Source organism: Neurospora crassa, linkage group IV, assembly GCF_000182925.2.
Source record: "Neurospora crassa OR74A linkage group IV, whole genome shotgun sequence".
NCBI classification, from domain to species: domain Eukaryota; kingdom Fungi; phylum Ascomycota; class Sordariomycetes; order Sordariales; family Sordariaceae; genus Neurospora; species Neurospora crassa.
Genome location: NC_026504.1, coordinates 187,177 through 212,390, shown reverse-complemented (window position 1 = coordinate 212,390; position 25,214 = coordinate 187,177). Strand labels below are relative to the sequence as shown.

Genomic DNA, 25,214 nt, shown 5'->3' with positions numbered 1-25,214 from the left:
CTCTACACTAGCCTACCTAGAGGTATGTACACATTATCACCACCCAGCCATTCCCTTTTCCTTTCTTTCTGAAATGCTCTGGGCTGTTTCCGTCAAGTTGTGTCAACATTCCCCTCTTTCAGGAGAAATCATTATAACCGTTGGTTTTTGAACGTGGTCGTCACAGTCAGCAGCAGTTCGTCCAGTCGCAATGGATTGGCCAGGCACATTCCCCAAGACAGGGATTTGACAGGGCACCACTGGTCTGTGCGTGCCGCTGTTGCGCTACGCCATTCGACGGGACGAACACTGCGGGCGGGCAGCCACGACGTGCTGTGGACGCTCCCATGATGTGATGTGCCCGGGACCTGAAATGGTGGGGCGGGGACATGCCCCAAATCGTCATTTTTCTTTTTTTTTTTTGATTTCTCTGAAGGAGGGGTGGTGCACAACATCAAATCAACAGTAGTGTAGCTGTTAATCATTTGGTGATCATGCACGGCAGTTGATGATCGAGTAGTATGTATCACTGTCTGTCGCTGACTCACATCCAAACTTGTCAAGTTTCCCATCTTCAATATGAGCGTATTTTATTGACATTCTTCTCCCCCAGTCCTCGCTGCTCGGCACTTGATCCCCCGATCTTCCTGTCCTCCGCCAAAAAGTCAAAAAGGTCCCATGCCCGCCCGCCATCACAATCAACGACGTCATAGGGCCCCAGACACTCCACTGTTAGAAATCAGTGGAAACAGACACCCGATTGCTAACGCCGTAATCTTGCCAATGAAACATCGGTACCATGACATCTTTGCCCCTCTGAGACCTGTGACGGGATAAAAACTTTTTGTCGCTTGGCCGTAGATCGATCGATCATCACGGCTTTTCAGATGATGATAAACCATGTTCCTCTCCTCAGTGAAGATTTTGTTGACTCTCATCAGCAAGGGTACCTATCTACCCAAAGTGCGCCGCCGGGTTCACAATGTAGTGTAGTGTAGTGTATCAAGACACAAGCATGCCTTTGTTTTGCGACATTGTTTGTTTCACGCTGTGTACATCGATCGTTCGGCTCAAATGTCTGAAACACTTTCTTGAAGGCAACCGACAGATGGAGACAAATACATTTAAGTGAGCACAACTTTATATACTTTTCCCGAAGCAGCATGGATCGATGGCATTCGGACCTCCAGGTTACGTACCGCAGGGCGGCCAAGCCGGCTTTGCGCTCGGAGATGTGGATCCCTTCTCGGGAAGCGACCGAAAGAAAAGTGGAACACTGCCCGAAGCTCCGCTCTCCAGCAATCTTCCGAAATTACACATGCCCCCCTCGGCCTGGGCATGATACCAACGCTGAGAAGGTTGGATGAACAGTTTCAACCATTCAGTTGATGATTCAAGTGATTGGATTCATCCAGTTGGCAATTTCTGAATTGAGCAGGGCGATTATCCTCCTGCAAGGAAAACGAAATGGAACACATCATCTTTAGTTACTTTCCAGTAGTAGCTTACTTAAGCAAGTCAACGACATCCCAATGGCATCGCAGGGACACTCACCGATTTTGCAGTCTTTTGTGATAACGGTAACAATCATTTGGATTTTGCTTGAGTGTAGGTAACCATCAAGGTCATTGACACAGCTTCTCAAGGTGATGCCTGACCACATCTTGTCTCGTCCCTGATGGCCGCAGGCAGTTGCAATGTTATCACCGGAAAGAGCACAACGACGTAATTACCTAGTGACGGAGACATTCCTTGCCATCGATACGAATGCAAGCTTCTTTGAGTTCTCGCGTGGAAGTTGTTTGGAAGACTTATCTCACCATGGCCAAAGTCCTTGAGAAGCCAGATCCGGCATCTTCAGCATGGAGAACTCTGAGCCCAAAGCCGTCGACATTCTCATCCGCTACATCTACACCGGAATCTGCGACATCCCCGCCTTATCAGCCCCTGGATGTACCGTTTGGTTGTGCTAAAGGCTTTGTGTCATTAATGTTTACCAGTCCAGCGGAAAAAGCATGACTGGGTGCGGGAATTTGAGTCATTGCACCAAACATGACTGTAAGAAGAGAAGGATGCTTTAGGTATTAAAGGGGATGCTACGTCCAATAATTCTGAAGCTGTGTTCTAATGTTTCTTGTGTCCGCCTTTGTCCTTTTGAACCTAGCATGATGTACTCATTGCTTTGCCGTTCATCGGCAACTTGAAAGGAAAAACGAGGAGAAACAAAACAGGAAGAGCGATCATGTTACTGGGGAGCAGGGGAGTAAAGAGGATTGCAAGACACTAGGCAACGTCTAGATCTATATAGTTTGGGGGTTGACGTGCGGCCAAGGAGAAAGGTAGAATTGGATACTTGTTTACCTCTACTCTTATTCCTCACCCACCTTGTGTTTCCTGTTTCGACTGCTAAAGGGCAGGCAATCGTGGAAACCTTCAGGGGCTGATTTGGACGGACCAGCGAACGATAGCAGTTGCTGCTTAGGTACCTACCTCTAGGTACCTAGGTATATATCTTGCATGTACGGGCCACACACTATGGTGCTTTGTGTACAGCAAGTTTGTATGTGGCAGAGGATGGAAACTGGGGGAAGAAAAGTTGGGAGGATGGAAGCTTCGGGCCAACGAGACTCGCCATTCGGAATGATGACCGAACAAGCTCGGCAGGGCCGGTCGGCGACGACGGAGACTCGTCTGGCTATCTCTCACCAGGTCCCATCTGAAAAAAGGTTGGGCTCTATATCAGTAGAGATGGTAAATTGGACGGAGGATTAGCAGCTGCCAGTTCAGGTTTAAACGATGGCAGCTGTTAGGTGACGGAGTATAGAGTTTAAGGACAGGGGCTGAGCCGCTACGGGGAAAGAAACGATACTAAATTGCTGGAAAAAAACAAGGTTTGGGAGATGGACCGACACTAAAATGGAAGGTGCGCGACTGGCGGCCAGCGACTGAAGGAAGGTACCGTTCGTACACTGTCTGCTATCTCAGAAGCAACGAAGGTTTAAGCTGTGACGAGGCTAAGAGTGGATCACATAGGGACCGTCAAATCGCCAGGTCAGTTGCCCGGCGACCCTCAACGAAAGGCATTGATGGGACGACAAACGGCGCGTCGACGCTGATGATTCTGTCCCACGGCAGGCCGCCCACAATTACCTTACCGTATTTTCCAGGCCGGATGGGAAATTCCTCAGATTTCAACTGCATGCAGGTGTGTTTCTATCTATACCCCTCTCTTCTTTTTTTTTTTGTTTGACAACCTCATCTTGGAGGCACGGGTTCAGCAAAACATCAGGACCGCCAAAATCTCCAAAATGGAACCAGATCTGTCCATGTCAACCGGCTTCCCCACCCCGGCGAGTTCTTCACATGAAGAGATTTTTGACAATGAGGTTACCCCTAATGACGACATGATGGACTTCATGATTGGTGATGAGTTCGACCATTTCCTCGGGGACCTCGAGCTTCACAACGCGGGCTATAACCATTCCGTTCAGAACCAAGGACAACCGCCGTTTGAGCAGCTCCAGAACCAACAGGTTCTTCACCAGCCTGTCGACCCAACCGAATTTCAGCAGCTCATGGAGCAACGGGTAATTCCACAGCCTTTGAACACAGCATTTGAACCAAGCTAATATTGGTCAGGAATTCAATCAACTCGCCCCTGACCAGGGTCAAGCCTCCCATCAGTCTGCCGCTGTTGGCTATGCCCATGCGGGCAAGACCATCGGTGAAATGATGGCAGAGGAGGACAACAATACCTACCAGGGATACATTATATCCCATGAGCAAGCCGAACGCTTAGAAGCTGACTACATTCAGCTGGCGTCCACCCAGGTCGCCGCGACCATTCCAGCCGCGTCCTTGGCGGACCTGCCTGGTCCAGATGAGGAACGCCAGTGGCGCAAGGCGATCTTCGAGGCGATCCGCGATTTTCGAAACGTCGTTAACAAGCCCCGTAGGAAGGGTAAGTCATTCATAATTATGGCAAGCACACGCTGGGCTGGGAATGGACGTCATCTTTGGTTGTCGATTCCCAAATCTGCCTAAACCTCTCAGTCATTTCTCTCTCCGTCGCGTTGTAACAGACGAGTGACCTTGACATGAGGCTCGGTTATTCATCGTTGTGTACCTACCGTATTCAAGACGTGCTCGGTACCTCTAGGGATGAGGCTAATTGTAAGTCACAACAGACACCAAGGACAAGAACAGCAATATTATTAAGACCGAGTGGATTGAGAACACTCACGTTCGCCGCGTCCGTGAGATGAAGGGCGCCGCGACTGAGCTCATGGGAGACAAGATCCTCGTAAGTCATCATTCCCAGAACCAATGATCGATCAGCAATCGAGCGCTAGTCTAATACACAAGTTCATAGACACTGGCAATCAACGCTCACAAAGGCATCGGCGGGATCCCTCCCTGGGTCGATAAAAAGGCCTGGAAGTTGGAGAGCTTCCCATCCTTCCACGAGAGGATGATATCCATTCTCGAAGGCTTGCGTACAAATAAGAGCATTGCACACTCTTTTATTCAGGTGGATCCCACAAAGAGATTCGTTGCCGGTCCTAAGGCCGAAGTCCGTGTAAGTATCTTCTCTTGCTGAAAGTGAGGTGCTACAAGTCTAACCAGAGTAATCAATCAGGGAAAACAGGAAAACATAGACGGGAACGAGAAGAGGGGCAACCTCATCAGTGAGGGTCGGGAGGCGAGGAGAAACGAGGGGGAGTGAGTTCTTGTCCTCGAGCGCGCCGGGGTATGTCCACGAAGACTTCGGAAAGCCACCATTCAAGGTTCGCCAAAGACAGAGGATAGAGAGCTGAAGGAATTGGAAAACCGGGAAGCATGGATGAGACCACGGCACGGAATTTGCACCGAGATGGCAGTTAGGCGAATTCTAGTTTGCGTGTCTTTAAGAGTGGCGTTTGTCGGTCTTCCTGTGATGATACCATAACATATCAGCGCTGGAGTTCGGCTATTTACCTCTATAGATCATCAGGGCTTTGTACCATCCGTTGATACCATCATTATGGCATATTATAGTGAACAACAAGGGACATCTCCTGACCTGCCTCTTGAATATGGCAGGCGTACCCACCTACATTTTCCCAATCTCCCTCAACTCCCTTTTACACAAACTCACCCAAAGAACCCCGTCAGAGCAATCCTGAAACCCCAGTCCGCAGTGGTACGAAAAGCGTTCTTAGAATTTAGAGCATTTTCCCACTCTCCATACCCGCATGGAAGCCGCCCTTGAGGGTTTGCGAACGAACAAGAGTACCTCTATGCCACACTCATATGGCCAATTGACCCCACTAGAAGGTTCGTTGCCGCTTCCATGCGGGAGGTCTGTGTTAAGCAGAATAACATGGATGGCAACGAAAAGAAGGGAGGCCTGATCGACGAGGGATAGCAGGCGAGGCAGAAGGAGCCCCAGGGTAACTGAGCTCTTGGCTGCGCAACTGGCTGGATTCCTTGAAGTTGACTTTTTCTTGTAGCGGAGGATGGCGAGTGGAAGTGACTGGTTGGTCACCAAGTTCACCTCTATGATATTGAGACCTAAAAAAAGGGCATAAGGGGGCATGGAGCGGACAACGGATTTTGCATCAAGCGTGGCGTTTGCTCGTTTCCAGTTTATTCGTTTGTTTCAGAGTATCTTGGAGGCGCTCTTCAGCTACGTCTGTACCAGCATCAAAGAGCTTTTTATTCTCCATCTCTTTACTTCACAGTAAATAGCATAACATAGGACCATGGAGCAAGCACATCCCTCAACGAATTATTATCTTTCATGATATATATCAACGTGATCATTCCTGGAGGTAGCTCCTCACATTAACAATTAACGTAAATCGCACAAAAGCGGTTGACAAGAAGGCATAGATCCTCGAAGAAGTTTTGCCTCATTCAGAAAGAGAATGAAATACCAACAGGAGACCGCTAGAGAAGCCCACCAGGGCATCGGTGGAATCCCTCCTCTGGGTCGAGAAGTCGTCTTGGGGCTTCGAACAATACCCAAGCTTTGAAATGCGGATGCAGGCCGTTCTCGTAGTCCTGCACAAGAACAAGAGCATCGCGCACTCTTTCATCCAGGTGGATCCCACCAAGAGATTCGTTGCCGGTCCTAAGGCCGAAACCAAGGTTAGTACCCTATAGTCCGTTTCCTCGAGTTTGAGAGGGTTTAGTGTCTAACCGTGGTGTTTGTATGCATCAGGGCAAAGACGAGAACATCACTTGCCACGGCAATAGGGACCAACTGATTCGGGAGGGCGCAAAGGCCAAGAAGGTCGAGGGAAAGACAGCCGAAGGCAAGAAAACCATGGGAAAGGAGGCTGAGAGCTAGAAAGTCCCGGGGCAATTGAGCTCTTGTATATTTCGTTGGCCGGGAAGTCATCTTGGCGAGCACATGTCCCTTTTGTTTTCTTTGTGCATGTGGTCGCTCGTCCTGGAAGAACTGCGCAAGACGTCTGTGTCAGAGGGGTTCAAGGACTTTGCTCGAAGCGGCGGCGGCGGCGACGACGGTTCGACTTGGAACAGGTCGAATAAGATATCCTTCCTCTTGCGGTCTCACCATGCAGTAACCCCCTTGTCCCCGTGAGGAAAGCATTGAGGAATACAAGGGATAGCGGTCGGTGTGCTCCATCATGCGCTCCTTTTCCCAGCAAGTTGTCACTTCTCCTCAATTTCTCTGGTAGCGAAGGCCATTCTAATTCCCAACCTGGTTTTTGGTCAATTGGTTGTTGGGAATGGTAGGCCGCTGGCCGCATACGGTGTCTTGTTTCATTCCAAGGCCTTGTACATCCTCCTTGTTCGATTAAGCCGTTGTCGTACATCTATGAGCCGAATGATGTAGGTGTCGCTAAATGTGGAGTTTGATCCTTGAAACTGGCAAAGGTGTGGGAATGTATGTTAATGGCGACGCCTTGTTGAGTTTGTTGTGTACCCACGAATCAACGGCTATCGATAGAAGCATGTAAACTGTCAACTAGCAGGGACAAGAAGAGAAGAAAGTTAGCCAACGTGACAAGAAGCTCGAGCAGCGTAAGCGAGTCCATGATATTTGAGGGAAGGGAAATGTCTTGGAGAAGATGTGGGCTTGAATGGTAGGTATACAAGCATTGAGAGGGAGATCCACGGGCGGAAGCCAGATACTTGTAGTCACCTCTCGGCAAGAGACTGAGTCGTGGACCTTGTGACCAATAACCAACCTGTTGATTGCATTTACTCTCATGTCAAGTACGCTTCTGCTTGATGCAGCCATCTTCTCGTGCGTCTCTGCACTGCCATCGGTTCCAAGCGAACATGCCGCGGAAGCTCATCTCCTTCCCACGGATCATCATTCTGGCCATATCTATTCCCGATCAAGTCAACTTGCTCGTTTGCGCCGCGGGTATGTTCCCAGTGCTCTTGCTCGTAGCAACTCATCGTTCTTATGATGCTGACGCCCTGTCCTCAAACTCGTCCCCGTCCATGCTCCTAATGTTCGTTCCACACAAGCGGACCAAACATGGATCAGAGCCATGGAGTGACCAATCACAACAAGGTCCGACACCGAGTTGGGAAGGTGGGCACAAGACTAGTGCAGCCAAGAACAGACTTTATCTGGACGTTGTACAAATGTAGGTAGGATGTGGTCGATGGGCTCGACAGCATGGTTGGCAATATGTATCGGGTTCGCCCATGGCATGGTATGGGGTGCCAGGATGCGGAGAAATGAAGGGCGTTTGAGGCTCCATCGGTATTAGTCATGGGCGGCAAATGTATGTCTTTGGGAATTCGGTTGACAGTTTCGGACATGAGGAACGACGCGTCGCCGGTGCAGGGAATCGGTGGGCTGTGCTGTGCTGTACATGGGATGCGATGTGCGCAATGCGCTCGCATGGCGTGCAGAAAGATGGCAGGGTCAAAGTCGGAATCTAATTCCGCATACAGAGTCAGTCATGAGACACCACTGGTGACCAAAAGAATGTGGAAGACATGGCCATATCGCTTAGCGTTTCCTTCGATTGCTTTTCCAGTACACTGCTCCCGAGGGCATGAGCCACGAGAAACGGATAGGACTATGCGGAACGAACCGCTCTAGTCTATTTGACCCTCTTGCCGTTCGATCAGACCGGAGATCAATCGTTAGCAAGCGAACGATAGTATCTTGGCGGACCATATACGTCAAATGTTGTTGGGATATGATGCCCTAGAGGCAGCGCGCTGGGGAGTGGAACGGTATGAGGACGGCGATGATCGGGCAGGCATCGCCTCGACGTATGGATTGGTCGATCATTGGGGAAGAGGAGACCTTCATCGTGGATATTGGAGACGCGGCCTCTGTCCCAGTGAGTGAGGATGTCGTCGGGCCATTGAGTGTTTTCGCGCGGCGCAGTCAATGACCAAGGCAGCGAGTGCAGGCTTCAGCGGGTGCAAACCTGTCTTCTGGGGACACACCGAATCGCGGCTTCGTTGTCTGCATTGTTCGACAAAAAACAACAAAGAGGGAGTTGGTGGAGAGCTTTGACCAATCGACAGGGGATGAGGTGATAAACGTAAACAATGGGCTTGGCATGGCATTGTGGGCAGGGTAAACAAACTTGGGAAAATGTGGTGCTGGTCGAATCGTTCTTCAGTTAATTGTGTCGCTGGGTATCGCCATGGGACCGAGATGTTTGGAAGGCAAGTGGCAGCTTCCTACAATTAAGGCTTGGAGTCCCTCAAAGTGGAAGTCATTGATTTGCTTGGTGGCTTCAAGTTGGTTGGGATAGCAGTGGTCGGGCTGAAATTGATTGACATAAGAAGAGACAAGTGCCTCATGTTGACTGTTATGGATGCCATCAGTTTCCGTCCCTTGCCGTCTTCCACGAGAAGAACAAAGACCTGAGCTTCCTGGCGCCTAAGGTTTCACCGACGCTTGCCGGCTCTTTCCAGCTGTCATCACAATACCACACAGTTAAGGAAGGTGCACTCCAGGCAGTGTGTCAAATTGGAACAAGGGAAGCAGGAAGGCAGATTGGAAAGTGTTCTCAGAACAGCAGGCGTGTCCCAGTACTGCTGGGCTGTCGAACATCAATGTCCATTGGTGGAAGTGTGGATACCTTCAGGTTGAGAGCCGCTGTTCATCGACGTCTCTCCTGTTAAGCGTGAAGATCTCAGGTCAGAGATTCTGTTCGGACTCAAGGTCGCACGACACTCCAAGGTCCTGACAATTGCTCTGTCAACTTGAACCCCTCTATTTAACGCATTCGTGATGAACCGTTTCCCAAACGTTAACTTCCTTCGCTTTGACACCATCACCGATCAACATCACAACTCGACCAATTGCTACCTGGTACATGACCAAACAGCAGCACAATTACAGCAACTCACCACATTTAATCCAACCTACCCACTCGCAGTCATTGCGATTGATCGACAATCGACACACACAACCAAACAGCAACAGCAAGATATCAGTGGGTACCTGACTTTCATACTCTCATCGCTTGAACTCTTTTACTACCCCTTGGTTCCAATCTTAAACCACCATGCTCAGGACAGTTGGAAAATCTTCACGCTCATACCAACGAAGCTTCATTCAACTCCTTTCGCTGCTCGCTCTCGCAGGGTATTAGAGACCCTTGGCCAGGCTCACATACTCTAGTACGACTTGCTCGAAACCAACGTATAGAGTCCTATATATGATACATGTTCTGCGCTTAGTCTTGAATTCATATCATTGTATTCCCCTGTTCTTCCCAGGCAATGTTCGAGATTCAATCGATACCCATTCTCTCCATCTCGCCACTATAATTTCCAATCATGCGCTGCTACCTAACCTATGTTGTTGTCATGAAAACTGATGGTCGACCTTAGTCACCAAGAATCCCAGAACACTGAACAAGATGGACAATAACATGAACATCAATATCGAGGCGCTGATTGAGTCTCGCGTTGAGGCGGCCATTTCCGCTGTGCAAGATCTACCGCAGCTTCTAGAGGAAGCTGTTGAGAACAACTCAGTGGTTGTCCTTAGCAAGTGGTGGGACATTCTCAGTAAGTCTAACTCCCAACTCAGCCATTGGTCGACATTTCTAACTGCATGTAGCCCACATGTACGACAATCTAATCACCCCGACTGGCACCCTTCGCTTTCTCCATGAAATCGAGTTCCCTATGGTGTCCAACCAAGACCGTCCCAGATACGACGACTTCATTAAAGTGGCACATCGCTGGCTGGTCTCCATGCACTGCGCCGGTGTCGGAGAACAAGCTCTTGCCAACCTTGCCCAGTACAAGCCGAGACTCACCACCGAGGTTTTGGAGGTGCTTGCCCCGCATGAGCGCGAGATTGACGAGCGCAGATACAACAGGAGGACGGCCGTCGACCAGGAGTACCCGGGACACATCAGGTCCGAGGCCGAGTTCTGGCTACGCAAGGGCGCACTGATGACGACAACAGTATAAGAAACGGAGGATTGGGAGGTAGCAGACATCTTCCACACAGAGGAGGAGAAGATGGAGTACGTGCAGGAACTGGTGGAAGCCATGGCGAACATGACGGACATTGCCGATAGGCCAAATCATCACCAGGTGGAGGCGGTCAAGGCCATTTCCGGCTCTGTTCTTGAGGAGCTTGCCTGGGAAGTCTATGTAGGTTCCCCGATTGCCCGTGTCACAGAGTTTCGAACTAACCATGTCATCGCCCTACAGGTCCACGCACGAGATGCCCAGAAGGGGCGCACCAGGGTCCTACCCTGGAACACCAACTTCACATGGCGAAGCTACCCCACGTTTGACGACCGTTGGGCAGATATCGTTGATTGCCTTGAGGTAGGCCTACTCCATATTTCTCCCAAAAGGAAAGATTCTAACATGATGACAACTTATAGGAATGCAAATCGGCTGTGGCCAACTTGATGCAGGCGACCTACATCCAGAGGTATACCTGTGACCCGCACAGGGAGCACACTGTAAGTCTATATATATTCCCGTTCTCCAACCGTTACTCTAGTACTACCCATTCTCGGCACTGTATCTAACTCTTTTTCTCTAAACGTAGCGTAAGGTTGGTCAAAAGCGCAACAACGACACCAAGGCTGAGAAGGCGGCGGCAAATGCCCAAGCTGCTCAACAGCTGCAGGCAATTCAGGGCGCTACTGTTGCTCCGGGCCCGGCTCTTCCAGCTATGGCTAACCTGGTCCAGGCCATGTCATCGAACGTTGCTCCCGCTTTTGCAGCACCCCAGGTGGCTCCCGTTACCAGCCCCTTTGAGACTTCTAATTACGGAAACGCCCCGGCGGCTCCGCCCAACAGCCCCAACACGGGGCTTATGGCGCCAGCTCCCGATGTTTCTATGTTTGAAAGCGATGAAGTTCTCTACAAAGAGTTTGGTTTCTAGGTACCTACTCGAATTGTATCAATTTTCTAGGTAGTCAATGACTAGTAGTGTGAAGAACATGTGGTTTATGTACGCTGCTACCTAGGCTTGACTTTGAATTATGTTCTTTGTACGAAAGTGGGATTGACTCTATGAAAATTCCACGGAACACAATATGATATCACATCCTTGAATTCACTGTCCAAATGAACTTACCTCTAGGTACTTCAAGGTTTGTGCTTTGCATTGCGACTCAATTAGGGTAGCCTTAAATTCATGATCTTGCATCCTGCCCCTGCCAACAGATTACAACCCACTACCTCTTCCATTTCATTATCACCTCTAGTACCTCTACAGATGAAGGAGCGGATCAGAGATGCCATGACTCTTGGTGCAGGTGTAAAAAGAGATCCATGGAAGGAGCGACTTACAGGCCAGATGAGCAGAAACTTCCTTCCCAAAGGACTGATACTTTTCTTCTCCGGCACTATGCGCCAGCTGCGCTGGAATCTCCAGATCCTCCTGCAATACCACCTCTCCGACCTCCGCTCTCGCATGTAGAGGTAGAGGTACTATCTCCATCCAAACCAAGAGCCACCCTAAGCGGCTGTGGGGGAGGCCCTCCGGAAGCCTCCTGCTCCGGTCCCTGTTGCCTTTCACTTCCATGACAATCACCTGTAAGTCCATGTCTAGCAAGACCAGACATCCAAGGCCTCTTCCCCCCCTTCACACCCATTTTCTGCAAAAGGACATCGAGCTGCCTCGCCTGTGTCTCTAAGATGGCCACGCTCCTCTCCGTGGTCGCGACTGTTGACTTGAGTGCCGTCAGAGTGTCGTTGGCTGTGCGCATGTTCATCGAGATGACTTCTAGTACCTCCAGTTGCTCCTTTTGGAGGGTGCGAGTGGAACTGAGGATCATGGTCATGGTCCAGCCCATTATGGTGATGGTGCCGAAGATCCAGATGACTCGTGTGGTTAGGTAGGGTAGTTGGTCTTGGACCAGGGTGGTGAGGAGGGCGGTGATTTGGGGGGGATCCATGTTTCGGACGGTGAGAAATGTGACTATGGGAGTGATGTGTTGGGGATGATGTTGGTTGAGTGGAAGAGAGAAAAAGGAGAGGAGAGGAGAGGAGAGGAGAGTAATTGGGAATGGCGCTATATGTAGTTGTAGATGAGAAAGGATGATGTATGATTCTGTGAGGACTTCTAGAAAAAGGACGAATCCTCTGGAAGACAGTATTGGAGGCGGATGTTCTTTGGGGAAATGTAGTTCGTTGTATAGGAGTCCATGTATAATCAGCTCGATTCTTGTGTGCAAATGCATTGCTTCATTACATCCAGTCATGCCTGTTTGAATCCGCTCATTATTTCTTCAGGCATCGCGTTTATCGACTTCGTTCACTTCATCAGGTAGGCGGATTGTGAAATAAGGACCACATGGAGAAAGAGTGACATGCCTAGAGCCAACGAAGGACAAACCTCTGAGCTAAAAGGTGGTAATCGACCAACGTACCTGCCTTTGTCAATCATGTTACCGTAAGCCGAACATTTTCATCAAGAAGAAGGATCAATGCAGTGAAATGGCACGTGCAAACGGGAGAAGTTCGACTATGTGGGAATTGGAATGATCTCAGCTCAGGAGGGCAGGATTACGAATCACGAATTTCTCATCTGAATGTCATTCAATGTGGAGGGCCACGTCGAGAGTGCAAGAATTGAGCGAACATAGCACAAGCGATCCAGTGGAATGTTACACAATGAAACACGGTGCCAGGTCACATCTTCATGAACTTCACTTGTTGTCACCTGTCAATTTTCAAGAAGCTTTCAATTTTGTTGTGCCGTGATAAAGAGGTAGTCCAGCCAAACCTTCCTCAACACCTTCCAACCAAACCATCTTCTCGTGGTTCCCCCAATCCGTCACGATCTGGTTTTCAACCACCGACTCCGACACTCTGATCCAGCCACTAGGCAGGCTGTTCACCAACTCGTCGCTTTCCAAGCCCGCACCACCACTCCGCTGTTCCCCACCCGACTCCGTTCGTTGCTCAGACCAGCTATCGAAAGGAATCAGGTTCTCCCGACTCCCAAAAACCGACCAGTCGATGTCCCGCTTCTCAGAATCCCAATCCCAAGCATCGTACCTCCAGTTCAAGTTCCGTTCGGGTGTGCAGTACGCCCCATGGCCCTCCCAATTCGAATGAAGGCACGGCCGGTCCTTGATGCTGAAGTGCTTGAGCAGGAGATCCATCTGGCGTCCTTGCCGGTCATGATGCTCCTTGGCACTGGACTCGTAGTCAAATCGACCTTCCTCTATTCTCTTGGTCACCTCCAGGAGCTCGCGGGTTAGCTCGACATGCTCCCTGGTCAACTCCACCTGGTCTTCTTCGGGAGACTGCGGCCATTTCCCTTTCTTGTAGCACTGGACAAGAAAGAGAATGATGGCGATGACGCCTGTGCCGCCCAGACCGAGCCAGATGTTCGCTAGTGCTGCGAAGAAGGTGAGGATAGAGATCAGCAAGGAGTTGCTGAAGGGTCCGGATGGAGAAGTGGGTGGCTGGACTTGATTTATGTTGTTGACGGTCAGGTTGACCGGCGAGGAGGGGTCGGTGGCTGCTCGTGCCTGGTTGAGAGCGTCGATGATGGCCGTGGTGATGTTTGTAATGGGTGCCATTTTGAAGGGTTTGTCGGTAATGATTGGAGGTGAATTGGTTGGAGGTGGTGTTCAAGATGATCGTGTTCGAGAACAGGGTTGATCAGTTACTTGAGCTTGGTAGTTGGTAATGGGAAGAAGATTTTTGTGGATGAGCAATGGGTGTAGAGAGGGGATATTTATAAGGTCCAATGAAGCGAATATTTGCGGTGGTGAAGGGTCATCTCCACGTGAAGTGGCATCTTCGAGCGAGGTGAAGGCATCGCCAAGCGTTCCTGGGAATAGAACCTGAAGAAACATGTGTGCAGTGAATACCCGACGAAAAGCTCGCCGTGAACCTTGAGAATACCATGCTGGGTGAATGGTTGCGGAAAGGTTCAGATTGGCTATATATGGCAGAAGTGGCCTGCACGGAAACCTTGTGATGATCTCAGCATGGGACGCTAAGGTTGTAGTATGACTGGAAGGTTTCGAAGGGCCTCAAGCCAGGCGAGACACTCCGCATTTTAGGGACCATCAAGTTCGAAGATGTCATGTCTTCTATAAGTATGGAGCCAGGAAAGTAATCAAATTCATACCTCGAGAGAAGGGCGTTTTATATCTAGTCTAAATGGAGATGTTCAAGTTCAAATGTGTGTCATAGCTATAGTGTGGTGATGTTTTGCTTGGTGTTTGGGGTTTGACGTTTGTTAGTGTACCGCGAGCTTGTAGTGCATTATGGCGCGCAACATCTAACACCTTTGCTTGAGTGGAAAACGCCAAGCATTCAGGGGAAGGTTGCCGGTGATGTTGTTTGTGGAATCAAGCCCATCCAAGCCATTTGAGATCCAAGTGCCTGGCCTAAGACAATATAGTGCGAATGCTGCCCTTCCGGATGGACAACGGGGAAAGATTCCAATGGAGGGTGTTATTTAGATTACTGGTACCTGACTTCAACATTCCGAACCATGTGGGGCTGCTATGTTCGGGCATGTATGTAGTGGGTGACCCGTGACGCTAAGCTATAGCGGGCTTACAGCGCAATACAGGGAACTGCATCTAACATCCCGTTCATTACAAGAGCAACAAGCATGTCCAACAACAGGAAGGAAACAACCCTCATCAATCCAAGTAATCCTTACATCTCAGACACGGTAATCTCCCTCCTCACTATCTATATCTGACAAGCTTGATAAATTGTCACCCCCCCGAGTTTCTCTCGCTTCCCTCTCAATCGGCTCCAAAGCCCGTTCAAGCACATCGAATTCCAGCCTGCCTCTAGACCAATCCACCATCTGGTGCAGATCCAAATCGTACCAAACTTGATGGAACAACTTCTTGACGAGCCTTCCAAACTTCTTTCCATCCTTGGCCACGTTTTCGTCCTTCCACTGAAACAAATCCACCGCCTTCCTTGTCCAGGAAACCACGTCCTGCGTTCTAGCATACCTAAAGTCGTTGTACTGGTAGAGTGCCCGCTCTAGCATTATGTCCGCGCCCAGTTCGGATTCAGAGCCGTTAGAGGCCTGAATCTCAGTCACCTTTTCCAACAGCTCCGCCAGAATTAGCGCATCTTCGATCCCCAACCCTCCGCCTGCTCCAAGATGCGGCCCCGTGGCGTGCGCGGCGTCGCCGGCTACGGCTACTCGGCCGGAATAGTATTTCGGAAGGGGAAAGTCCAAGGTGTCAAAGATGCCCCACTTGACAATGTTCCCGTCTCCTCTTTCGTTCTCTTTCGGGAACAGGTCAGCGAGCTTTTGCACGGTGGGATGCCATCCGTTGAATGCCTGGATGATGTCATCTTTGTTACCGGGGAGCACGTGTCTCTGCTCATCCGGCCACTCATTGGGGTCACTGATGACGGCAAGCATGTTCAGGACCGAGTTATTGCCGATGGGGTAGGTGATGATGTGCGCGCCGGGGCCGTTGTACATGAATCTTGTCGAGGCACGATGCTGACCCACGGCTTCGATGGCGCGGGACATGGGAACAAGGGCGCGGTAGCAGTATTTATAGGTGTAGCTTTCTTTTGCTACATGTTGAATAGAGGAACGGTCGAGATGGGACTGGACATGTTGACGCAAGCGAGAGCGGATGCCGTCACACCCGATGACGAGGTCAACGCTGGCCTGGGTACCGTCGGTGAATCTGAGCAGTATCTTTCCACTGGCCTCGTCGGGGTTGTATCCTTGGTCTCCGGGTTCTTGGACTACCTCTATCGTCTTGTTGAACTGGATGTTTTGCGACGGGACGAGTCTCCCCCACTCCTCTAGAATCTCGGATCTCTTGCAGCCTAGGAATCCGTCCTTGGGCACGGGAAGGGAGTACAGCCGCTCGTCGGTGAGGCCATTGATCCACTGGAACTTGTCTTCGCCATTTGGGTTGGCGGTGCGCTTGTAAGCGTGAAAGATATCGGGGTTGAGCAGCTTCATGGCTTCTTCGGCATTGGGAGAGAAGCCGATGCCAGCACCGATTTCACGGAAGCCCGGGGAACGCTCGTAGACTGTGTAGGATATGCCACGATGTTCGAGCCCGAGAGCGAGGTTGATGCCGGTTATACCGCCGCCTATGATTGCTACGTGGAAGGGAATGGGCGAGGGCCCGGACGGGAAGCGACTTTGGGGGATGGAGGGCATTTCGGCTTGTAGTCGTCTGTTGGTAGTAGAGTGTCGAGGTATGCTGAATGAGGTCTCCAAGCGTTGTAGTATCTGAAGAGTCCAGACAGAAGTTGAGGGCTGAAGTGTTAAGGAGTCGACATGGAACGAAGTGTGAAGTACTCGAGTCGCGAGAGAGCGAGGTGCCTACATTGGTTTTATGCAAAGCTCAGCCCAATTTGGCGTTGGAATGCAAGTTGTGCGCCGCGGGGAACGCATGATTGAGGCATAAGTTATGCAAGTGAGACAGGTTTCTGTGGTCGGTCGGGTCGGGTCGGGTCGGTGCTTGGGTGGGGGACGTCCGACTGTTTGTTACCCCAGCTGTTGTGCAACACCGGCACAACCCGAGCTTCCACTTTCCCCAAACAACTCAGCTGAACATATCTCTACATTTAGCAGACGACCTGTCTCCTTTTGGACTGAAACTACCCTACCTTCACCACAACACAGCACAAACTTCGTTCCTACCTTCCGCCCCATTATCACCATGCCGATGCTAGGAGGTATCCCCGGCCACCCCAAGAGCAAGGTGCTCTTGACCGGTATGTGACTTGGTTGCCTTAATCTTCATCTCGTCAATTCCGTTGACACACCCGACAACAGGCGGCACCGGCTTCATTGCCTCCCACATCCTCGATCACCTCCTCGAATGCGGCTTCGACATCGTCGTAACCGCCCGCTCCCAAGCCAAAGGCGAACGCATCATCGCCTCCATCGCCAACTCCCCCAACGTGGTCAACAGCGTCGGCTGCAAGGTGACCTACGCCGTGGTCGAAGACATTGCTGAAGACGGAGCTTTCGATGAGGTTCGTCCCTACTTTTCCTTTTCCTTTCCAGTTTACCCTAACTTTGCTTCCGCGGTCTTGTACCTATCCTAACAAGTCATCTCCCCTCACAGGTCATCAAAACCAACCTCCCCCTCCACTATTGCATCCACACCGCATCCCCTTGCCAATTCTCCTTCTCGGACCCGGTAAACGACTGTCTCCTCCCAGCCATCAACGGCACCGTCTCGCTCTTGTCCTCTCTCCAAGAGCACGCCTCCTCCTCCCTCCTCCGCGCCGTCTTGACCTCCAGCAGCGCCGCCATACTCAACCCGCCCAACCACCGCCCCGTGTACGATGAATCCTCTTGGCCCGACGATGAGACACTGAACTGGGACCAGGCCGCGGACCCCAACGCGCCCGGCGACACGACATACAGAGCTAGCAAGAAGTTCGCCGAGCAAGCGGCGTGGGAGTTTATGGAAGAGAACGAGCTCAGTTGGGACTTGGCGACGATTAATAACACGTATACGTTTGGGCCGCTGCCAAGGAGTCTGGACGTCAAGAATGCCGGGGAATTGAAGGTTAATACGTCGAATGAGAGGATTGCTGATTGCTTGACGGGTAAGTGGTGCCAGGTAATTCCGCGGACGGCGCCGGTATTCACGTTTGTGGATGTGCGCGATGTAGCCGTTGCGCATGTGAGGGCGATGACGAGGCCCGAGGCGGGAGGGAAGCGGTTTTATGTTGTTGGGGGGTTCTTTAGCAATGCGAAAATTGCAGGGGTTGTTCATGGGTTGTGTAGAGCGAAGCAACACCAACACCAACAAGGCAGCGAGGTTGAGAACAAGGGGGAAGAAGTGGAAATGTGTCAAGATTGTGTCAAGTTTGATGACTTCCCGGAGAATCACTGGAAGTTCGACAATGCGAGGAGTAAGGAGGTGCTGGAGCTCGAGTGTAGGAGTTTGGAGGAAAGCGTGGCTGATACGGTCAGGAGCTTGAGGGAGATGGGCGTTGGGAAGGGCACACCGAAGATCGCTGGACATTGTGGCCCGGATGAGAAGATTTTGCCGAACTAGACCTGTGTAAACAGAAGCATCATCGAATGAAGGAACAAGGCAGGGTATCAAGGTAGATTGAACTTATCGTCATCATATCCAAATCCAAAATCAGGCGCTCTCCTTGTACTCCCCCTTAGCCACCCTCTCACACAACTCCTTCAACGTCTTCCCCGCCCACTCGAAATCGCTCATCTCCAAATACACCTGCGCGCTCAATCTGGCCCAGAACCTCCTCCTGTGGAAGGTCATGGGTACAAACGTGTTAAACTCGTCCTGCAGCACGTTGTACATCCACTTGAACGCCATGTTTGCCTCCTCATGGGGAATCTCATACAACCCTTCAACATCCTTCTCCTCCTTCTCCGTCAACTTGACCGGCGCCTTGGGATCCTCTCCCACAACGAACGGCAACGCAATATTGACCATGGCGCACCTGATCAGCGTTCCCGTGCTATTCTCCAACACCCTCGTCCCCAGAATCTCCGCCACTTTCTGTCCACCTTCCCTCGCCAATTTAGTCATGTACTCCATGATCCTCTCCTCCCCACCGAGCACCTCCTCGCGCCACTTGATCGCGTCCTTAACACAAAAGAACGGCGAGTTATCCACCGTGCCCACAAACTCAAAGTTGCTAACAAACGCTGACTTGTTCCCCGCCGGCACCAGCGGGTTGAACCTATTCCCGACCTGCGGCACGAACCCATGGCTAGTAGGCAGCGTCGAGCGGATCAAGTGCTGGTTACGCACAGGCACGTAGAACACGGCACATCCGCGCGGAGTAAACAGCCACTTGTGGCAGTTACTAATCAAAAAATCCGGGTCGGTCTCGGTGATCTTGAGGTCCACCATGCCGATGCCTTGGGCGCCGTCCACGCACGAGATGATCTCTTCTTCTTTGCAGATCTTGACGATGTCCTCGAACGGGAACCGTACGCCAGGCATGGAGGAGACGACGTCGATAACAGCCAGACGGGGTCGCTTGCCTTCTTCGCGGCTCTTCTTGATGGCGTCCCGGAAGGCAGCGACGACATCGTCGTCTTCGGCGGGGTAGATCAATGGGATACAGCGAGAAGAAACGATCCCTCGCTTGTCTTCGATGACGTAGTCGATGGTCTTGCCGCAGGCGCCGTAGATGGTGTCGAAGTAGAGGATCTCGTCCTTGCCGTCGGCGGACCAGACGATGTTGCGCAGGACAGTGTTGACGCCCATAGTGGCGTTGGCGACGAAGACGACGGTTTCGACGGGGACTTTGAGGAGGTTGGCGACGGCGGCGCGGGATTCGTCGAGGAGTACGGGGGTTTGGTAGCGGAGGAAGGGGCAGGGGCGGGCTTCGGCGGCGGTTTGGTAACTGCGGAGTTTTTGTTGGATGGCGGAGGGGATGGTGCCGAAGGAGCCTGCTTTTCGTTAGTGATTACATTGGGGTCATGCATGGGGGATGTTGTACAGACCATGGTTGAGGTTCCGGTAGGCAGGGTCGAGGACGAATTCCTTGAGGAGGGAATTGCCGAATGGGAGGGGGCCAGTAACAGTTTGGGCGGCGTCGGCCTTTTGCTGCAGAGGCAGCTCGACGGTGGTGGCGACCATTGTGACTTGTTGATTGCTGGGTGTCGAGAGACCAAGAGAATGGGTGATGATATTTGCGATGAGTGAGTAGGGAAACACTCCTTGAAATATGAAAGCTTGTTAGGTATGAGACGTCAATGATCTTGACTCACGGAACCCCACAAACATGTGCACATGTGAGTGCCATGACTCCATCGGACCGTTCATCAGACCCTTGCCAACCGGGAAACCGAACCGGATCGTCTGTCATCAGCGGATCCTTCCGGTGGAGGGTTACCCCGTCACTCCGTCTTACCTATAGCAGGGACAGGGGCATGCATTGCCATCAACCCCACATCGTCTTTTTCAGCTTTCAGTCCTCGACCTCTGATAAGCTCGAATTGTTCAACTCTATCGAGTCATAGTGGATGGGTAACCTTCCAGAACTCTTATCTTTGGGTTTGAGGTATGACGAGGTTGCATCTTGTCAATTGAAGGGCGTGAGTTCAATCATTCCAAGGGCGTATTTCCATCCGTTGAAAGATGACTAGATAAACAAAAGCGGGGAACATGCCGGTTGGCCGTCGGCAATTGCCGGAATGCAGCGGGTGTGGCTTATGCGGTTGGAGACGGATCAAGGACGGCGTCAGGCATTGACTTTGTGACTTGTTTTGGATATTTGTTGACATGGTGATGATGTTAGACAAAAACTTTGGTGTTGCGAAATTTTGAGTTGTTGTTCTGGAAAGTTTCGTCGTTCTCGAAATGTTTGCGACCAGGGACCCTCACGAGTCAGGGAGCCTGACTAAGCAGTGTCGCAATGTCATCGCGGTTGTCATTTTCCGGCACGTAGGTACCTCGGTAAAATACAATTCGTTGTATCGCGGGTAACAAAACATCACCACTGTTGCTGGCTATGCTTCCCAACCTCACTTTATCAATACCACAAAACATAATTCCATAGGCACCCTTGACTATTCACCCACTCAAAATGACCGCCGACGAGCCCCCATCTGAGGCTCTCACTCTCTGGGAGAAGCTCTCTCTCACCTGGCTTGTTCCGCTCTTCGGTCTGCCCCCTCCCGTTCTCATGTTTCAAAGTCAAGTCCTCACTAACACCCACTACAGCCGCGCGATGCATCAAATTCCTCCTCTTCCAGAGTAATCCCTCTTTACACTGGCGCCAAAACCTCGCTCTGGCTCTCCTCAAAGTCCGCCGCGCCACTTACCCCGCCAAGTACCTACACCTCCAAGCACGGCGCGTCCCCACAGGGAAAGCCATCGAGCTTTACGTCTCCCTACACCCCAACATCGCACACACCACCGTTACCGTTCCTCTCCCGCCATCTTCAGATCCTCAGCTCAAGCATGTCCCACCACCAGTCTTACACTTCCTCACCCCCGTGACTGGCCAGGCCGACACCAGTGACAGAAAGACCACACTCCTCTACTTCCACGGCGGCGGCTTCGTCAATCCCCTTCGCGCCGCAGGCCACATGCCTTTTATTCTCTCCCTGCACCAGGCCAGCCAAGCTCACCAAACCATCATCCTCGAATACGCCCTCGCGCCTGAACACCCTTATCCCGCTCAACTAATCCAAGCCGTTGCCGCGCTTTCTTACCTCCTTACTGATCAATCCCTTTGTCCCTCCGACATCATCCTCGCGGGAGACAGTGCCGGCGGCCAACTCGTCGGCGCCTTGCTGGCTCACCTCGCCAAGCCAAGTCCGTATGCACCGCAGGTAGAAGGTTGGAAGAAGGATGAAAAAGATCAGTTCAAAGCGGCCGTGTTTATTTCCCCTTGGGCGTCGATGCAGCGGCCGGGTGGTGCATCCATGTTTGAGAAAGCGGATGATAAATGGGATTATCTCACGGAAGGACAGTGTGCGCGGTATCAACAACTTTGGGATCCCAAGGTGGATGAGGTGTGGGCGAATTTGTGCAGTTTTTCGGAAGAGAGGGATACCGAAGAGGAAGAGGAAGTTTGGGGACGGGTGTTTGGCAGGGATGGGCAGAGGGCGATGGTGGGAAAGACGTTGGTGACGGTGGGTACGGCCGAGGTGTTGGTGGATAGTTGTCGCCGGTTTGGAAGGGAGTGTGTGGGGGGTGAGACGGTGGTGATGGATCGAGATACTACCTCCACGGACTTGGAGAGGGAGGTCAAGGGGAGGGGTGTGGTGACGGTGGAGTGTGTAGGCGAGGCACATGTGCAGCCGACGTTGGATGCGGCGGTGGGGTGTGAGGAGGGGGTGATGATGAGGGTTATGTTGGCTTGGGCGGGTGGTATTTAGTAGTCCGTATTTAAACTAGGCATGTCGACTGAGCTTGGTCAAAGTGACTGAGTTTCTCGATGTGTGGAAACGGGATATGACATTCTCTTTGCTACCTAGATACATTTACAAAGTAAGGAAATTTGTTCTATCTCAACCTCCCGCTTCACTGTCTCTAGGCTATTCTAGTGTCCATCTTGACCCATGGTGTCCCCCGGAAGGATTCAGCGTGCTCTCCGGTTGATTCGGCCAAAAGCTCCTCTCGCCACGCTGGGTTCTCGCCCGATTCATCGTAGTATGAAAGGTACTCAAATCGAAGGACCTTGATGCGCTCAAATGCTTCAATCTGACTGTCGGCCTTCATGAGTATCATGTAATACACAAAGCCCCACACATCATAACCTAGTACAATGACTCGAAAATCGAACGTGCACTCGGTGTAGGGTTTGATGGTGTCGGCCTGGTTGCCCCTCTGCCTTTGGAAAAGGTATGCTTCGGCTGCCAAACTTTCTTGAAAGCCAGAGTTATATTGAGCAGAATTTCTCACGTGTACCCAGCACCGGGGCTCATCGTGGGAAGCCGTCTCAAGCAGTGGCTGGAGGTGCTGCCCATCAGCGTCTATCAATATCCAACGTTGCGTGTCGGACCAGCACTCGTGGTGCTCGGGATAACCACCATTTTCACTGTGGGCGTGGGCTTCTTTATTGGGAAGTATAGTTCGCTCGTTGAACTCCGCCCACTCTTCCTCCGTCATGTATCGTAGTTGCGGATTAGCGGTATATCCCTGGATGTGCAGAATCCTTGGCGGGTTTGGCAAAGTTGCCAACCATGATACATCCGAGTCGTAAAGGTATCCCTGACCCCAAGAGACGATCCTTCCATCGTCAAGCTCCACACTCAGATCGACAAGGGAAGTGAAGGGTGAATCTTGGGGAATGATGCGAATGTTGTCATTTCCACCCCTACCGTCAAGTTCAACTCTTGGCCTCCAATCAGCCCATGTCCAGCTCGGGAACATCTCCTTCCTCAGTGATTTGGTTGTTCCTTCTAGCTTGCCAAGGTTGTGCGAGATCGGATCACCCCTAGAGGTATACCCACGGTAAAGCCACGCTAAACCGCGGACGAGGTTATATCTGATCCGTTGTTTAGGGGACGTTGATAGGACGTCTGGAAGCATCAAAACACCCCACAGGTTGGGAATTGACGGTTTCAAGGACTGCAAATACTTCAACATGCCCGAAAATGCATTTAGGGTGTCGTTTTCGAAGGTCAGGCTTCGAGGGAAATAGTCCTCCACAAGTTGCAGGCACCAGTCAAGCTTAAAATCCCCAGCTTTTCCGATTTTGGTCAGAATCAATGAGTCTGCAGGCATTAATTCCATAACTTCTCGCTTTTGGGTACTGAGTACTTCGTGTCTGAGCTGCAGTAGAGCTGACGGCTCATGAAGTGCCTCAAAGCGGTGCGACCTAGGTGAGCTGCATTGGAAGTATGCTCCATCATCGAAGAAAACGAGGCAGCGGCATGATAGAAAAGCTTCCTGCATCGTCCAAGCTCGATTATTCCACTTTGATTCCCTTAGTTGTCGTGGCATGTCGCCTGTCCCCACAGTGACAAACGTTCGGGATCCAATTTTAACAGAAAATGGTGGATCCTTATCCGGGCGACCACGGCCGTATCTCGGCAACGACACACCTGGGAGTCCGTGGGATGGATCATTTCCCGCCGCCGCAATGATTGTCAAGGAAGCTGACCCATATATGCTATCCATGTTCTGAATCTGTGTGTGTTTTGCTTCTTGATCCCCTTGTGGGATACAGTATCGATCAATCCAGAGATATTTGAAGCCTAGCTTGGTGACCGCCGTGATAGTATCTTCGATGAGAGGAGGAAGCTTTGATGGAAGTGGCCAATCCACTGTCCGGTCCGAGATGTCCATGTCTCCTTCATTCCCATCATCCGGTTTGGTTCCCCACACGTAGCTTAAAGCGACATAATTGCGATCTTGGTTTGTCGGTAGCTGCGACCATGAAACGAGACTCCGCGACGAACAGTCTATTACTCGGAACGCTGGAACATCTTGGAGATTGGAAGCGTCGGTTTGGCAGGTGGTAGTGCCATGATGCAAAGTGCAGTCGTTCAACCATGACCTGACAAGCTCGAAGTCTGCGTAAGGTCCGACGAGGCGGCCACCTATTCTCCCTGAATCATTGCTGACTTCAACAGCCTGACCAACGTAGAAGTAGTAAACACGGGGCTCGTATGGTAACAATGGGCCAAACGGGCTATACCTTGGCAAATTTCCGTTTGGCATAATCCACATGCAAAAGCTGTCAGAAATGTGGGGGAAGTCTCTAGAAATGCCGTACTGTTCCCTTACTGAACCGATATAAAGGTAGCAATTTTGTGTAAGCCAACTTTCAAGGGTACCACTGACTCGAACCATGTGGGTCATGACATTGCAGAGGTTACATTTCTTTTGTCGGGACTGTTCGACTGGGATGTGATTCCGAAGATCGATGGGTGCGACCAAGCACTGGCAGAACTTTCGACGGCCAATGAGTTCCTCAAGCTTGGCACTAATTTGTCGACATTCGGAGCAGAATCTTGTGCCATCCTGTGTGTTTGTGTTAGTACGCAAATCCAATGAACGAGGACTAGTCGAGAACTTACGACGAGCGTATCAGTGCCCGTTTTAGCCCGTCGTTGTTCTAGGTAGCCCCGAAGGCGACGGCGTAGAGTTTGTGGAGATGTCGCCATTATTCAACCATGTGGGACAGGGCAGAGTGAGAAGGTCGAAGACGAGATTGTGTGCGCTTGAACGGCGAGAAAACGCACTCGAACTTGCTGCAAAGGTGCCGACTAAATGTCTCACAAAGTGGTCGCAGACTTGGGGGGGTTGGCTCCCTCTTTAGACTCCCAAAAGGACCCATCCATAGAGGTTTTGTTGTCGGCTTTGCATGGTGGACGTGGACTTTTC

At 51.3% G+C, this 25,214-nt stretch overlaps 11 protein-coding genes across 11 annotated transcripts; 5 read left to right on the top strand and 6 right to left on the bottom strand.

Annotated features, from left to right (window-relative positions):
- Positions 1 to 2,514: 2,514 nt before the first annotated feature.
- NCU07603 (hypothetical protein) lies at positions 2,515 to 4,705 on the top strand (the record flags this gene model as incomplete). The annotated part of the gene is made up of 7 exons (XM_957890.1): positions 2,515 to 2,539; positions 2,871 to 3,184; positions 3,246 to 3,566; positions 3,619 to 3,940; positions 4,167 to 4,282; positions 4,352 to 4,558; positions 4,628 to 4,705. 7 exons carry the CDS (start codon positions 2,515 to 2,517, stop codon positions 4,703 to 4,705), a joined length of 1,383 nt encoding a protein of 460 aa, XP_962983.1.
- Positions 4,706 to 5,997: 1,292 nt separating this feature from the next.
- NCU07602 (hypothetical protein) lies at positions 5,998 to 6,313 on the top strand (the record flags this gene model as incomplete). The annotated part of the gene is made up of 2 exons (XM_957889.1): positions 5,998 to 6,111; positions 6,185 to 6,313. The coding sequence occupies 2 exons, from the start codon at positions 5,998 to 6,000 to the stop codon at positions 6,311 to 6,313; spliced, it is 243 nt and encodes an 80-aa protein (XP_962982.1).
- A 41-nt stretch (positions 6,314 to 6,354) lies between these two features.
- On the bottom strand, positions 6,355 to 6,960 carry NCU16723 (hypothetical protein). The gene has a single exon (XM_011396052.1). It carries the CDS (start codon positions 6,801 to 6,803, stop codon positions 6,453 to 6,455), a length of 351 nt encoding a protein of 116 aa, XP_011394354.1. The 5' UTR covers positions 6,804 to 6,960; the 3' UTR covers positions 6,355 to 6,452.
- Positions 6,961 to 9,839: 2,879 nt separating this feature from the next.
- NCU07601 (hypothetical protein) lies at positions 9,840 to 11,335 on the top strand (the record flags this gene model as incomplete). The annotated part of the gene is made up of 6 exons (XM_957888.3): positions 9,840 to 9,990; positions 10,043 to 10,395; positions 10,444 to 10,587; positions 10,648 to 10,767; positions 10,827 to 10,907; positions 10,997 to 11,335. The coding sequence occupies 6 exons, from the start codon at positions 9,840 to 9,842 to the stop codon at positions 11,333 to 11,335; spliced, it is 1,188 nt and encodes a 395-aa protein (XP_962981.3).
- A 466-nt stretch (positions 11,336 to 11,801) lies between these two features.
- On the bottom strand, positions 11,802 to 12,251 carry NCU07600 (hypothetical protein; the record flags this gene model as incomplete). The annotated part of the gene is made up of 1 exon (XM_957887.1): positions 11,802 to 12,251. The coding sequence occupies one exon, from the start codon at positions 12,249 to 12,251 to the stop codon at positions 11,802 to 11,804; it is 450 nt and encodes a 149-aa protein (XP_962980.1).
- Positions 12,252 to 13,130: 879 nt separating this feature from the next.
- NCU07599 (hypothetical protein) lies at positions 13,131 to 13,988 on the bottom strand (the record flags this gene model as incomplete). Its single annotated transcript, XM_957886.1, has 1 exon — positions 13,131 to 13,988. The coding sequence occupies one exon, from the start codon at positions 13,986 to 13,988 to the stop codon at positions 13,131 to 13,133; it is 858 nt and encodes a 285-aa protein (XP_962979.1).
- Positions 13,989 to 14,932: 944 nt separating this feature from the next.
- Positions 14,933 to 16,887, bottom strand: NCU11363 (FAD binding domain-containing protein). The gene has a single exon (XM_001728077.2). The coding sequence runs from the start codon at positions 16,580 to 16,582 to the stop codon at positions 15,092 to 15,094; it is 1,491 nt and encodes a 496-aa protein (XP_001728129.1). The 5' UTR covers positions 16,583 to 16,887; the 3' UTR covers positions 14,933 to 15,091.
- A 114-nt stretch (positions 16,888 to 17,001) lies between these two features.
- On the top strand, positions 17,002 to 18,529 carry NCU11364 (ketoreductase). The gene is made up of 3 exons (XM_001728078.2): positions 17,002 to 17,142; positions 17,204 to 17,406; positions 17,499 to 18,529. Exons 1-3 carry the CDS (start codon positions 17,088 to 17,090, stop codon positions 18,441 to 18,443), a joined length of 1,203 nt encoding a protein of 400 aa, XP_001728130.2. The 5' UTR covers positions 17,002 to 17,087; the 3' UTR covers positions 18,444 to 18,529.
- NCU11365 (aminotransferase) lies at positions 17,722 to 20,524 on the bottom strand. The gene is made up of 2 exons (XM_001728079.2): positions 19,874 to 20,524; positions 17,722 to 19,819 (listed from the first exon to the last, which is right to left on the bottom strand). Exons 1-2 carry the CDS (start codon positions 20,007 to 20,009, stop codon positions 18,534 to 18,536), a joined length of 1,422 nt encoding a protein of 473 aa, XP_001728131.1. The 5' UTR covers positions 20,010 to 20,524; the 3' UTR covers positions 17,722 to 18,533.
- Positions 20,525 to 20,830: 306 nt separating this feature from the next.
- On the top strand, positions 20,831 to 22,346 carry NCU07597 (hypothetical protein). The gene is made up of 2 exons (XM_957884.2): positions 20,831 to 21,037; positions 21,096 to 22,346. The coding sequence occupies exons 1-2, from the start codon at positions 20,959 to 20,961 to the stop codon at positions 22,256 to 22,258; spliced, it is 1,242 nt and encodes a 413-aa protein (XP_962977.2). The 5' UTR covers positions 20,831 to 20,958; the 3' UTR covers positions 22,259 to 22,346.
- Positions 22,347 to 22,412: 66 nt separating this feature from the next.
- On the bottom strand, positions 22,413 to 23,609 carry NCU07596 (hypothetical protein; the record flags this gene model as incomplete). Its single annotated transcript, XM_957883.2, has 1 exon — positions 22,413 to 23,609. The coding sequence occupies one exon, from the start codon at positions 23,607 to 23,609 to the stop codon at positions 22,413 to 22,415; it is 1,197 nt and encodes a 398-aa protein (XP_962976.2).
- Positions 23,610 to 25,214: the final 1,605 nt, after the last annotated feature.